Genomic DNA, 13,900 nt, shown 5'->3' on the forward strand with positions numbered 1-13,900 from the left:
CATGCTAAGAAACTTGCAAACAGGATTTATTGTAAAAAGTCTTTGTCTGCCTGGCTGGATGTTCAGATAAAGTTTATTTTTTCGAAATAAAGTACAACCTACGACTTGTCATTTGAACCTAAGTTTGTGAAAATCGCTCGCGCCATCTATGAGAAAAGTTAGAACATATATTTTCATTTTTTGCCCCTTTTACCACATAACTCCGGAAGCAGAAGTCGGGTCCAAACCTTCCATTTAAATTTAAGTTTGTAAAAATCGGTTCAGCCATCTCCGAGTTAGTGTAAAAAAACGTTACACACACACACACACACACACACACACACACACACACACACACACACACACACACACACACACACATTTTGCGTACTCGACGAACTCAGTCGAATGGTATATGACACTCGGCCTTCGGTTTCAAAAGTCGGTTTTTCACAGTGATTGCATAACCTTTCTATATGAGAAAGGCAAAAATGTGGTAAAATTACATTTACAGCGGCAATAATTTGATTTTTTTTAGGTGTTACATCAAAATGATTTTATAATAATTCTGGCATATTAAGGAAAATAAATTCCTGCCGGGCGCGGGATGCATCGGGGGAAGGCTTCGGTCAAGTTTCACCGGATCTGTAAATGCCGTCTACGTTGCTGTTTGTTTTCCGGTAACGAGAATCGCATTCTTTTATTCAGATGTAAGAATTTGTTGATCGCTGAAGGAATTCATATGTTATATGGTATAACTTTGTCCCATTGATTCCTAAACATACCTTATCAACTTAAAATGTATATGAGAAGTGATATTCCTATGTTATGAGCTTCGATTGTGAAAGCAAAATAATTTATTAACCTCTGTAAAAGCGCGTGGGTCATAATCAAGCCAACAAAATAATCATGATGAAACATTGTTTTATCAATTGATGAGTAAGAAATGACAGTTCAACTAACTTCGCTTGGAATTTCCACCAACTTGCAGGTTAGTGTTGCAACCTCAATATAAATATTTACCATGCGTTTCCGCATTTACTCAGTGCGAATTCAGATTGGAAGCAGAAAAAATACTTGCTATAAATAGTCAAGGATTCAATCCTTGTTTCATCAACTTGCGTACAAAGTTTCATGCAACAAATGGAAACGTTTGATTCAGATTCTATCATACCATAGAGAAAATCCAGCGAAACCTGCCAGAGTTGCCACTTTTAAAAACTAATCCATGAAGAGCTGATAAACACAGTACATTATGCTGGGGCTTTCCAATTGACACAATTACACTAACATGAAATTTAGAACCGAAGCTTGTTTTGAGATGATACTTTCAGCAGGAGCTGTCAAATCGGTAGGATAATTTTTAATTACTTCACCTTTTGACCGATTTCTGATAACAACGGGTAAATTTATTTCAAAAATCATAGTACAAGTGTACACTACCTACTACCGATATGACAATACGAATATTAGAACCAAATCGAACCCTCTAATATGTCCTGGCATCCCTGCGACCGGCTGTCATTGTCATCCATGGTCATTTATTTCTCCTGTCATCCCACGGCTGCAGTCGATCAGCTCATTTTTGAAGTTTGCCTGGTATTCGATGTGCTTCAACCCGTCATCGGAGAAAATAATCCTTCCCACTTTGAAAGCGATCAATTTGAAACGGTGTCGAACGTGCTACCGAATCAAATCAAACATAACACGGAAAACTTTGTGATCGAACAAGAGCAGTGATAATGAGCGATATCGAGGCGAAATATTTTGTACGTTCTTTCATACGCTTTCTCAACAGTCAGCTGGAGCAGCCGAACTTTAGTTCCGATTCTCGGGAAAGTCTCGAAGTTGCCATTCAATGTCTGGAGAATGTGTACGAAATTACACCGGAGGAGGGTGGTGGAGTGGGCGGCAGTAATCAGGAGAATCCATTAAATCACATCGATCTGTTCGAAGTGTACCGGGGCACGTTCACAAATGTCAGCCCAGAACGTAAGCAGGAAGCGGAAAATTTGAAGAACGAAGGAAATCGGTTGATGAAGGAGGAAAAATACCATGAAGCTCTCAACCTTTACGGAAGGTAAGGTTTTATCATGTATCGAAATGGAAGGTAGCTTTTTTTAACAATCATATTGTCCCACAGAGCCATCAGTTTGGACGCCACCAATCCGGTTTTCTATTGCAATCGTGCAGCAGCCTACAGCCGCATGGGAGATTACCAACGAGCTGCGGACGATTGCCGGATGTCCCTGCGCTATGATCCGAATTACAGTAAAGCCTACGGTCGTCTGGGGCTTGCCTATTCGAAGATGAACTTGCACGATCAAGCGTTAGAAGCGTACCAGAATGCTCTTCGGATCGAGCCGGACAATCAGGATTATAAGAATAACATGAGTGTCACCCAGCAGCGACTGGAAGAACTTCGGTCGGCTCCGGGCGGTGCTCCAAATCTTTCGGCCACCGCTGGTTTGCGCGGAATAGATTTTGCCGCTGCTTTCAATAATCCAGCCCTGGTTAGCATGGCCACCCGGATGATGCACGATCCGGCCATCCAGAACATGTAAGTTTCACTGTTTTTTTTTCGTTTAGATGTTTTCGCAAGTGTTACAAGTTTTCTTTTCCGCTAAGGTTGGGTCAACTGAGTAGCATGAATAATGTCGATGCTTTGCTGGAAACCGGTCGACAACTGGCAATGCAGATGACCAACGAAAATCCGGAAGCCTTTGCGAACGTAATCCGACAGATGGAGCAGAGCGGTGAGCTTCCACCGGAAGGAACTCCCGGTGGTGAAGGGAGCCATCAAAACGGGGGCAATAATAACGATAACCAGCAGCAGCCACCTCCAGCGAATTCCTAATCTGTTTCGTTACTTGCTCATACCGAACGGATTCCGGATGGGAATTGTGTCGTCCCTCTTCTTGTGTCGAGCTAGAAGCTGGTTTTGTGTAATTTTCCCTATATACTGTTGGTTGTAGGAAAGGCGTAATATCATACAACTTCCCTTGAAAAAGAAAAACAGCTACATTTATTTCCAGTCATTGGACAGATTTTGAGTACTTGTCAACATCTCGACTATAACTACAAACTTTAACCCGCAAACGATGTTGATACGACTTTCATTGTTTGTTTTAGTTGTCTAATGGATTCAATAAATCTTTAAAACTAGTAACGAAAATGCCAAAATAACCCAAAAGTGTTTGCTTTTGATCACATCGCTATACAAGCTTCAGTTTCGGATGACATAAGACGGCATCTCGTTTGACATTGTATTTCTTAGGGTTACGCATGTTTTTTTTTTCATTTTAGAGGTGGGTAATACTAGCGTCAGATCTTGGGTTGTTGGCTGAAGGATAAATGCAGCTTCAACCATTGCCCTACTCGAGCACTCTGGAATCGAATCAAAGCAAAATCGTCGACATTGGATGGGTTAATCGGTTAGTGTCTCAAAATGTAACAAACAGACTACAATTGGTCGGAATTTTAGCCATGGGCGATGATAAAATTGACTACTAGATAAGGTCCACAGTGCAAATGACAGTTTCTATTTGTTTATTTTGTCTTTCGATTATTACAGTCATATCGGCAGTCCCTTTCTCTAACACTTTACATTGAACAATGACTGAAACCATCAACTTTCGATCTGCACTTCAGAATCAGTTGTAAAATACAGGAATATGTCGTAATAATTGTCATTTGCACTAAGGATCTTTTTTAATGTTTGTCGAGAAATGTAGTCTAAACTTTAATATATCAATTGTGTTTAAACATAAACAACTAATTCCAATTATTCCGTACCAAATACATGTTACATACCACTTGCCATGAGTAATTGTGATCATAATACCCTGAAGATGGAAGGGAATTGATTTCGAAACGTTGATGAATTCTATGCAGTCTACCTGGATTAAACTCCGCGCGTAGGACGTTTTTATTTCTCAGAGCTGTATTATGAAAACCGAAACATATTTTGTAATGGAATAAACTGACCAAAAATATGAAATTCTTACCTTCGCGATTTCTGACAGTTGCATGACAGATACAATATTGGTTACCAAATGCGAAAATTTTACAATTAGAATCTGTTAGACTGTAGACCCACACTAAACTGATGATATTCACTTCTGATTAGCATATTTTAACACAAAGGTAATTCTAATAGTACTTTAGATAACATTTGGAGCCATTAGGAAGGCTGATCTTGTATTATGATCCTCAAGGTTGTTCACTTTTCGTTGTATTTTGCTCCAATGCAAAAGACCAGACTGTATTTTTTAGAAGAAATAAAATACAGATTAATCTGTATATATGGCAACCCTGTTTCGCACGGCATATTTCGAAACGACACCCATACTAGTATAAAGATGTGTTCTACATCAATACTTTCATTTACGCATTACAGTCGCAATTGAATGTGTTAGTGACGGCGCAAACGTTTTCAACTTCCATTTTGATGAATCTGATGCTTTTGATAAGAGATGGTCTTAAATTTCCATGACCTAAGGGATCTGCATTTAGATCTGAGATGAATCATGGAGTGTACACTCGGTAAACTCGGTAAACTCGTTCGAAATTTGACTCGATATTAATTGTAATTTCCAATTGGATGGAATAATCCATTCCGGGCGGAATCACTAGCTGCATTTGGAACTCATAATGAATTCCGGCTCAAATTCTGGACAATTCAACTGCGCAGGTCTTCGATGTTGCTCTCCCGTATGACTCGCTTCGACAAGTGTTGCTCAGAAAATGATGGGAAAAACTGTTCATGTTCATCTTTTATATCGATGCAGTTGTACAGTAGCAGTTATTGTGTTCTCTTCCTCAGACCGCGTTCTGATTGGCATGGGTCAAATCAGGCAGGTTTTCCAATAGTGTACTATTTCGATACTATTGGTAGTTAGATTCTACAGATCACTGAGCTATGAGCTTTCAAAATACGAGAAAGGTAAACACGCGTCATATGTTTTCCTCTTTGATATCAAACATTTCAGAAAAATTTTAATTTTGAATTATTGTAGATTATGTCATACACCTACAAATTTTACTATAAAACCATGATCATATTTCCGATGGCATGTAGCAAAAATTATGTCGATACGTTAGATACAATAAGAGATATTCACGATCAAAAACTCATCACTCTCTCAGAGGATAAATTTTGAGAAGGCACCGCATAGTAGAGTAAGTCGTATTCACGACCAAAAAATAGTGACGTTTTTTACCTTTTTTATAAATATAAAAAATAGGTATAGAATTCGCTAAAACTTTAGAAAAATTTTCAGAGGCCCGAAGGATTTCCGAGAGTCATATAGCAATTGATTCAACTCGACGAACTGAGCAAATGTTCGTGTGTGTGTGTTATCAACAAAGAGGTTCAGATCTCAGAGATGACAGGGCCGATTTTGATCAAACTAGTCGCAAATGAAAGGTCTTTTTGTCGCCGCTAGATATGTTTTTGGACTTTGGATTCCGCACGGTAACAGCTATCCAACAAGCTTTAGATTGTTAAAAATTATTCATTTTTAACAGAGATATAGATTTCATTTTTAACAGAGAGATAGATTTCCTACTATTCTAGTGTACAGTGGTCCCAATTACTCCGAAACGCGTTTTCTGTTTGCGCTTCTAAAGTTGATTCTGGAACCTAAATGTCTTCAGAAGAATTTTGGACCTAGAAGTGAGACTAAAATTATAATTTGTTGAAGTTGTAGACCATATTATTACAAGAAAACATAAATCTGAGCGCTCATGATAAAGCAATGTCTGGAAGCAAAGTGAAACAGGATTTTGCATACGCCAGCACTTAAAAGGCTGTATACATCATCTTTTTTCGTGACATTTTGTGCAGTGAGATCAAACCTTTTGCCTTCTTAGATATAAAAGTTATACAATCACTGATAAAATCAACTTTCGAATCGATCAGTGTTTCAAGATTACCAAATGTCAGAGCAAATTCAGCAGCAGCCAGATTCATATGGGTGGTCTTTAATATAACTGAAACTGAAACAAACCTGTCCCCAGCAAGCCGTTCTAGTTTTATTCAATCGAACAGAACGACTGTTAAATTTAAAACTGGTATACGCTGCCGTTCTATTTTTTCTATATTTGAAACACAGATAAAACGCTACTGGGTTGCCAGTTTATTTTGTTAGAGCAAATTCAGCAATTAAAAGTGCTATATGGAAGATCTATAATAGAACAGAAACTGGAACAAATGTGTCCCCAGCAAGCCGTTCTAGTTTTATTCAATCGAACAGAACGACTGTTAAATTTAAAACTGGTATACGCTGCCGTTCTATTTTTTCTATATTTGAAACACAGATAAAACGCTACTGGGTTGCCAGTTTATTTTGTTAGAGCAAATTCAGCAATTAAAAGTGCTATATGGAAGATCTATAATAGAACAGAAACTGGAACAAATGTGTCCCCAGCAAGCCGTTCTAGTTTTATTCAATCGAACAGAACGACTGTTAAATTTAAAACTGGTATACGCTGCCGTTCTATTTTTTCTATATTTGAAACACAGATAAAACGCTACTGGGTTGCCAGTTTATTTTGTTAGAGCAAATTCAGCAATTAAAAGTGCTATATGGAAGATCTATAATAGAACAGAAACTGGAACAAACGTGTCCCCAGCAAGCCGTTCTAGTTTTATTTACTCGACCAGTTCTGCTGTCAAATTTAAAACTGGTCTACGATGCCGTTTGTATATTTGAAACACGAGGAAAACACTGCTGGGGCTGCCAGTTTTTCTTGTTATAAAATCCAGATTTAAATTTTGTAACTGACATAAATTATGCATCTAGAACTAGAACACTCCTGAACGTGTCCTCAGTGTGGCATTCTAGATAGAGAGTTCAGAGAGTGAGGGTGTGAGAATCGCCGGACAATAAACGGTTGGAGATTGCTTCACGTGAAGCGTCATTATAAAGTGTTCTTCTTACATGTTTTCCAGGATATTACATTGGCGATCCTACCAGGAGTGTTGTGTTGATGGTAACTCGTGTAATTTTCGGATTGAAAAGCATACAAGTCCAAATGTACGAAACATTGTTAAAAGTGATGCGAAGAGTAGGTAAAGGTAAATGGATGTGCGAGCGAGACAAACAAAAATCCGATTTACACTGAACTAAGCTTAAAAGCAAGAAGAAATGCGACGAAACTTTGAGCAGAGTTTTAGCTCAATGCCAAAGTGCCTTTTTTTCAACTGAGTCGGGTTTAGCCCATGACCAGTTTCAGATTTCGTCGAGTTGAGCTCATGGCAAATCTAAGCATATTTAATATGAATCAGTTCTTGATTTGTAGACATGAACAAGTTTTTTTTTGCATATACTCAACAGAGCAAAATAATAAGTCAAACAAATTTATCTTACAGAAAAAAAAAAAATTGTTGCTACCTGCTGCGCTCTATTCAATTGAATGAAATGTGTGCCTAGTTTTCAAAAGTACAGATGAGCAATAGAGATAGATAATACAAAAAAAAGTGAAGCGACTATATGGTTTGTGCGAACGTATGTCGATTGCAACATAGGATATATGAAAGAAGACAGCACCAGAATTTCGATGAAAAAAAAAAAAGCAGCAATTTTGCATTGTTCAAATGAGCGTCAGTTTTGGAGCATTGCCGTGTGAAAGAAGTGTAAAAACTGTAAATCAGAAATGACGAGTGGTATCTGGTCGGAAAGCGATATTCCGATGTCGCAAAGTTTGATATTTCCTATGGAAAAAGAAGAATCTAACGGAGAAATACGCGATCGCAATTCGGTTGCACAAATAGGGATCGGAAGCAAAGCGAAAACAGAATGGCTTTCAGGTATGAGAGATAAATGCTATGAATGTTTATCTAATTTAATGTTTCTGTTAGGCTCGTGGCCTCTCCAGCAATTTGACGCCACGTTGTCAAATAACAAACGAAAATCGGAATGGATTCGTTATCGTGATCAATATAAGCGCATAGTTTCCTGTAAATCGCCTGTGGATTCAGCTACAAAGCTGACTGGATTGAAAATTTTTGCTGGAAATTATTTACTGACTATAATTGAGATGCAGGAGAAAACCGTTTCTGACAGCACGGATGATATCTATGAAGCAACAATATCAGCACTAAATAAATATTTTAACCAGACTTGCGATACAACAAAAGAGAGAATCAAATTCCGAGAAATGCGAATGAAGTTAAACGAATCCTTTTCCGATTGGGTGTTGCGTTTGGAAACTCAAGCCAAATTTTGTGAGTACGGAGAGCAACAAAGGGATGAAGAATTTATCCAGGCATTACTAAGAAGATCAGTTCCTGTAATTTCAGAAAAATTGTACGAAATATCCGACATATTCAATAACAACTTGGGTAAAATAATCAATCATGGAAACCACTTGGATTTCATAAGAACTGAAGCTCAAGAAGCCATAGTAGTCAGGGATAAATACGATGACGAAACCGGAAAAGCGTCATCAATTGTAGATGTTAAGCCCGTGAATGCTTTGCGTATTCATAACCCAAAATATCTCCAAGGCAGCCATGCACCATATCGTCAATTACATACTGAGAGCGGAAAATTTCGCTCAAGTAACAGGAAATGGATGCCACAGGCACGTAGAGAACATAGCAGTGATGCGGTATTTGAATGTTCAAGGTGCGGTCGTATTCACAAAAGAAAAGAATGCAAAGCCTTTCGTGTTAAATGCTACAAGTGTGGAAAAATGGGTCACTTTGCTCAATTTTGCCGTTCTTCAGGAACCAACGATGCGGATAATAAAGGTTGGAATCATTCTGATAATCGCGAAGAAGTCAAACAAGAGGCTAGTAGAATCAATCAGGTAGATAGCGAAAATTCGCATGAATGAACAATATAAATTCCCATGCGAAAACAATATAAATACCTAGAGAAACAAAATGTTGATTTAGATTTTTTTTTTTTTGTCGTCATTCATTGCAGTTGGTCACTGGCAATAAAAAGTTATCACCTGTTACGGGTGACCCGAGATATGTGTCTTGTTCTATCGGATCCGAAAGTTTTATGTTTATGATCGATACCGGTGCTACCGTTAATACAATAACACAAGATGGGTGGAAAAGGATTAAACGTAATTGTCGAAGTGTAGTACACGATGTGATTGTACATCCTGAAGAGATTTTAAAAAGTTATGCGAATAAACAGGCTCTGGATGTCGAATGCTCTTTTAAAGCTTATATTTGCGTTACAAACGGTAATCAACCGTTACAACTTGCTAAGTTTTTTGTGGTGAAAGGAGCAATGCAGTCTTTATTGGGCTATGAAACAGCCCTCATCTTGAATTTAATTCGAATTGGTTCACTGATTTTTAATAATGAATCAAATAACATTACTGTGTATAACATTACAGATAGTTTGGCGAAAACATGGTTGCCAAATGCTAAAGATTTGAGCACAAAACCTTACCCAGGAATTTTTCCCAAAATTCCGATTGAAGGAATAAAAATCAAATTTGACGAAACAGTAACACCAAAGCAAATCATTCGCTATAATATTCCAAAGGCTTTTGAATCAGATACGAATGAAAGGCTTAGAGATATGGAGGCTAAAGGTATTATTGAAAGAGCAGATAAAGAGCAAGATGTAATTACTTATGTATCACCATTAGTACTAGTCCCAAAAGGCGCTAGTGATTTCCGGATTGTCGTTGATTATCGAGCAGTTAACAAAGCGATCATTCGGGATCCATACCCAATGCCATCTCTCGAAAAAATCTGGGCAGATATTCCTAATGGTGATGGCATATTGTTTTTCACAAAATTAGATCTACGTGATGCATATTTTCATATTGAGCTTCATGAGGATGTTCGTCATCTCACTACTTTCATGACAGCGAATGGGTTATTGCGGTTCACACGACTACCTTTTGGACTATCATGCGCTCCCGAACTATTCCAAAGAGTGATGGAGAAACTTTTGATAAAATGTAAAAACATTATTATCTATCTAGATGATATTTTGGTTTATGGTCGAACATTAGATGAACTCAGAATGTATGTTGGAGATGTAAAAAAGAAACTGATTGAGAGTAATCTTACAATTAACGAAGAAAAATCTATGTACGATCAAACAACTATAGACATTCTTGGGTTCACTATTGACGGTAATGGGATTCTTCCGACAAGGAAAAAACTTTCCGATATACATCTGTTTAAACGACCTAAAAATGTTTCTGAGCTTCGTAGTTTCATTGGAATGATAACTTTCATAAGTCCTTTCATAAAGAATTTCTCGCACAAAACGAAGCCGTTGCGTGACTTGTTAGCGACAAAAGCAAGCTTCATGTGGGGGAAATCACAACAAGAAGCCTTTGACGAATTAAAGGACACCGTCGAAAATGATTTGATCAAAAGAGGATTTTTCAACGAAAAGGACGTAACTATTCTTTACACTGACGCTTCCCCCTGGGGTTTAGGAGCAGTTTTGGTCCAAGAAGGGAAAAATTCGGGAGAACTCCGTATCATCGCATGTGCATCTAGGAGTCTAACACCAACTGAAAGCCGGTATCCACAACTACATCGCGAAGCTTTGGCGATCGTATGGGCCATGGAAAGATTTTCTTACTATCTACTTGGACGGAATTTTACACTTAGATCTGATAGCGAGGCTCTAATGTTTATAACTAACAATAAGTTCAAGAAAGACGTAGGCAAACGTGTAATGTCGAGAGCTGAAGGCTGGTTGTTAAGAACAGAGCATTTTCATTATAAGTTTGAACACGTTGCTGGAAAGGATAACATATCAGATGCTGCTTCTAGACTATGCGTGAAAGAACAAGATGGACAATTTGACGACAAAAATGAACCACACGAACTGTGCACTGTTGTAGCTGATCCTGCATCCGTAAATAATGATCTATTAGCATTGACTAATGAACAGGTTCGTGAAGAGTTACTTAAAGATGAAGAACTGCAGACTGTCATAAAATGGCTTAAAACGGCTAGCAAGTGGCCTGATAATATTTCGAAATATCAACCATTCCTAGGAGATTTATACATGCAAGGTAGCCTACTAATGAAACAAGAAAAAATGGTTCTGCCAAAATCTTTACGAGAAAGAGCTTTGCAGTTGGCTCATCGAAGTCATCCTGGGATGTCAACCATGAAAAATTTTTTAAGACAGGGCCTGTGGTGGCCAAGAATGGATCGGGAAGTCGAAGAATTCGTTAGGAGCTGTCCAGAATGCCAGTTAATTACAACTAACATTCAGCCTCTCCCAATTGCTATGACTGAACTTCCTAAAAATCCGTGGGACTACGTGTCAATGGATTTTTCTTCGGCTTCAGATTTGCACAGTTGGAAAGCATTGGTTTTAACTGATAACTATTCTCGCTTTCTTGTTGCTGTACCAATGGATAAAACTGATACGGAGGCGGTAAAAAAAGTGCTCAAAAGGATTTTTAATACGTATTATATCCCAAAAACATTGAAAGCAGACAATGGACCACCTTTTAATAGTATTGGGCTCAAAACATGGCTGAAGGACACTTTTGGTATAAAGTTAATTCATAGCACTCCGATGAATCCCACTGAAAATGGCTTAGTCGAAAGAAGTATGCAAGGAATAAATAAAATCTCTGCTATTGCCAGACTAAAGAAATTAAACTGGAAAGATGCTTTGGCTGATTATGTTTTTGCATATAACTCGTGGCCACATCACGTGACAAAAGTTGCGCCAGCAGAGCTTATGTTCGGAAGATCGATTAGAAGCTTTTTACCAGATGTACGCACTGATCATAAGCAAATCAAGGACGATGAATTACGTGATCGTGATACAGAGGCAAAGTACACTCGAAATTCAAAAGAAGATATGAAACGTGGTGCTCGCGATTTGCAGTTGGAAGTGGGAGATACTGTGCTAGTTATGCAAAAGAAAAGTGACAAGACTGACACGTCGTATAAAAATGTGTTACATAAAGTAATACAAATAACTGGAGCTGGGAGAGCAACTATTCGAGATATGACAACAAATAAAATGTATGATAGAAATGTAAAAGATTTAAAGAAATTTATAAGAAGAGCGAAAAGCGATTCAAATATCAGCGGTAAGCTAGACAAACAAATAAGAGTAATATTCGCTGAATTGTTCTGACTCGATTTTTCTTATGTTTTCTCATTTTTAGGACAGTTGAACAGAGATGAACCGAAACCATCAGCCCAAGCAACGGTAAAACATTTGTTGGAGGACGAATGCATCGGCGGAGAAGGATCACGTAAGTGTGAGCCTGCTGCGAAAAGACGAGTTTCGAGAAATATTAGACGACCTCAGAGATACATCAACAGCTTGGAATAAATAAAACACAAACAAAGAACATGAGAAGAGCGTTTTCAAATCAGATTTCTTTTATAAAAATGTCATTGCAAACCGGGGGAGGATGTGGCATTCTAGATAGAGAGTTCAGAGAGTGAGGGTGTGAGAATCGCCGGACAATAAACGGTTGGAGATTGCTTCACGTGAAGCGTCATTATAAAGTGTTCTTCTTACATGTTTTCCAGGATATTACACTCAGTTTGTAGGTGTATGTGTGTATGTGCTGCATGCAACATGAAGTAACGTTTCTCGAAGTTGGCTGAACGAATTTTCCTATACTGAGATTCAAATGAAAGATCTCCTGGTTCTATAACCTGCGGTTGAATTTCACTTACATCAAACTTCTCAATTTTCTCAAAGACAGCATAACCAATTAGATTCAAATGTCAAGTCCCATCTGCAAATCTAGACTCAAATGAAAAGAAACTCGTAACTGGATGATATGCGTAAAGAAATTAAAATAATTATTCACGTGGATGACTGATCCATCTAATATTCAAATGAAAGATTCGGTTTTCGATCCTGGAAGTAACCCAAAAAATTTAACTTGGAACGTACTATGATTTTTCAATGATGGCTACACTCATTTTTAAAAATTTCGAATCAAATGAAAGAGTTCACAACCGCTTAGGTGAATTTAACTGACTTCGGCTTCGAAAGTATTGGGAATAGAGGAACTGAATCGTTTTCCCGAAGAAGGCCAAATCGAATTTCACGAACAAAAATTCAAATTAGAAGGCTTATAATTCATCGCCATACGAACCGTTTTAGGTCATCCCTAAACAGAGCTTAAAATTGTCACGCATTCTCAATGAAAGAAACCATTTCAACAGCCTCATTTTCAATATTTTACTGTTTCATTCGTAAATGACCGACACCAGAACAAACGAAGAGAGGCGAAGCATTTTCGTTTCTCATCGAAAAAAATGAGAGAGTATAATTGCCAACGTCACTCTTTCCTCTATGACAAGACGAAACCTGACTAACGCCTGAAGAGATCATCAGCAGTATTTCAATTCTCTTTCTTTCATCGATGTATTGAAAATCTGTGACGTTTGGCTATAAAGTGTAACTAAAATATGACAAATCGAAGTGATTACATCTCAGAACCTCTTTGGAAACCAAAACTACAACGAATTCGAGTGAAAGGCATTGTGAAACCTTTTTGTGTCATTTTCGATTCTCAAAGCTCCGGTTTAATACCGAAATGACTGAAAGGGCAAATGAAAGAAAGAACTGAATGTTGAAACTACTGTTCCGCTTATGTCATTGACCGGACATGAATTTCGTTCTCATAGTTTGTCGTTTTCGTCTATTTTGAGTGGGTGTGTGTGTGTGTGTGTGTGTGTGTGTGTGAGTATGTGTCAAATAATATCAATCATGAAATAAAAAATCTCATAGTCCCAAAGGTTGCTATTGAACTTCATCATGCACACCGTCATTTAGAGCGACGATGCAAAAAAAGATTCAGAATTCTTCTAGATTTGGCTATACTGGTTCCAAGGAATGGAAATAGTGGTCAAAAACTCTAGAACGAGATTCACTAAATTTTCTCAAAGATGATTCGATCGATTCCCACAAGCTTAGGCTCAAATAAA

The 13,900-nt window shown here is 37.9% G+C and overlaps 1 protein-coding gene across 1 annotated transcript; it reads left to right on the forward strand.

Annotated features, from left to right (window-relative positions):
• The first annotated feature begins 1,506 nt into the window (after nucleotides 1-1,506).
• LOC131431716 (small glutamine-rich tetratricopeptide repeat-containing protein alpha-like) lies at nucleotides 1,507-3,166 on the forward strand. Its single transcript, XM_058597583.1, has 3 exons — nucleotides 1,507-2,059; nucleotides 2,123-2,539; nucleotides 2,608-3,166. Exons 1-3 carry the CDS (start codon nucleotides 1,722-1,724, stop codon nucleotides 2,834-2,836), a joined length of 984 nt encoding a protein of 327 aa, XP_058453566.1. The 5' UTR covers nucleotides 1,507-1,721; the 3' UTR covers nucleotides 2,837-3,166.
• Nucleotides 3,167-13,900: the final 10,734 nt, after the last annotated feature.

The sequence above is a fragment of the Malaya genurostris genome, chromosome 1, assembly GCF_030247185.1.
Source record: "Malaya genurostris strain Urasoe2022 chromosome 1, Malgen_1.1, whole genome shotgun sequence".
NCBI lineage: Eukaryota > Metazoa > Arthropoda > Insecta > Diptera > Culicidae > Malaya > Malaya genurostris.

Coding starts and splice junctions, on each gene's coding strand:
- LOC131431716 (XM_058597583.1), top strand. CDS start 1,722: ATGAGCGATATCGAGGCGAAATATTTTGTACGTTCTTTCATACGCTTT. Junction 2,060..2,122: donor GCTCTCAACCTTTACGGAAG/GTAAGGTTTTAT, acceptor ATTGTCCCACAG/AGCCATCAGTTTGGACGCCA. Junction 2,540..2,607: donor GATCCGGCCATCCAGAACAT/GTAAGTTTCACT, acceptor TTTTCCGCTAAG/GTTGGGTCAACTGAGTAGCA.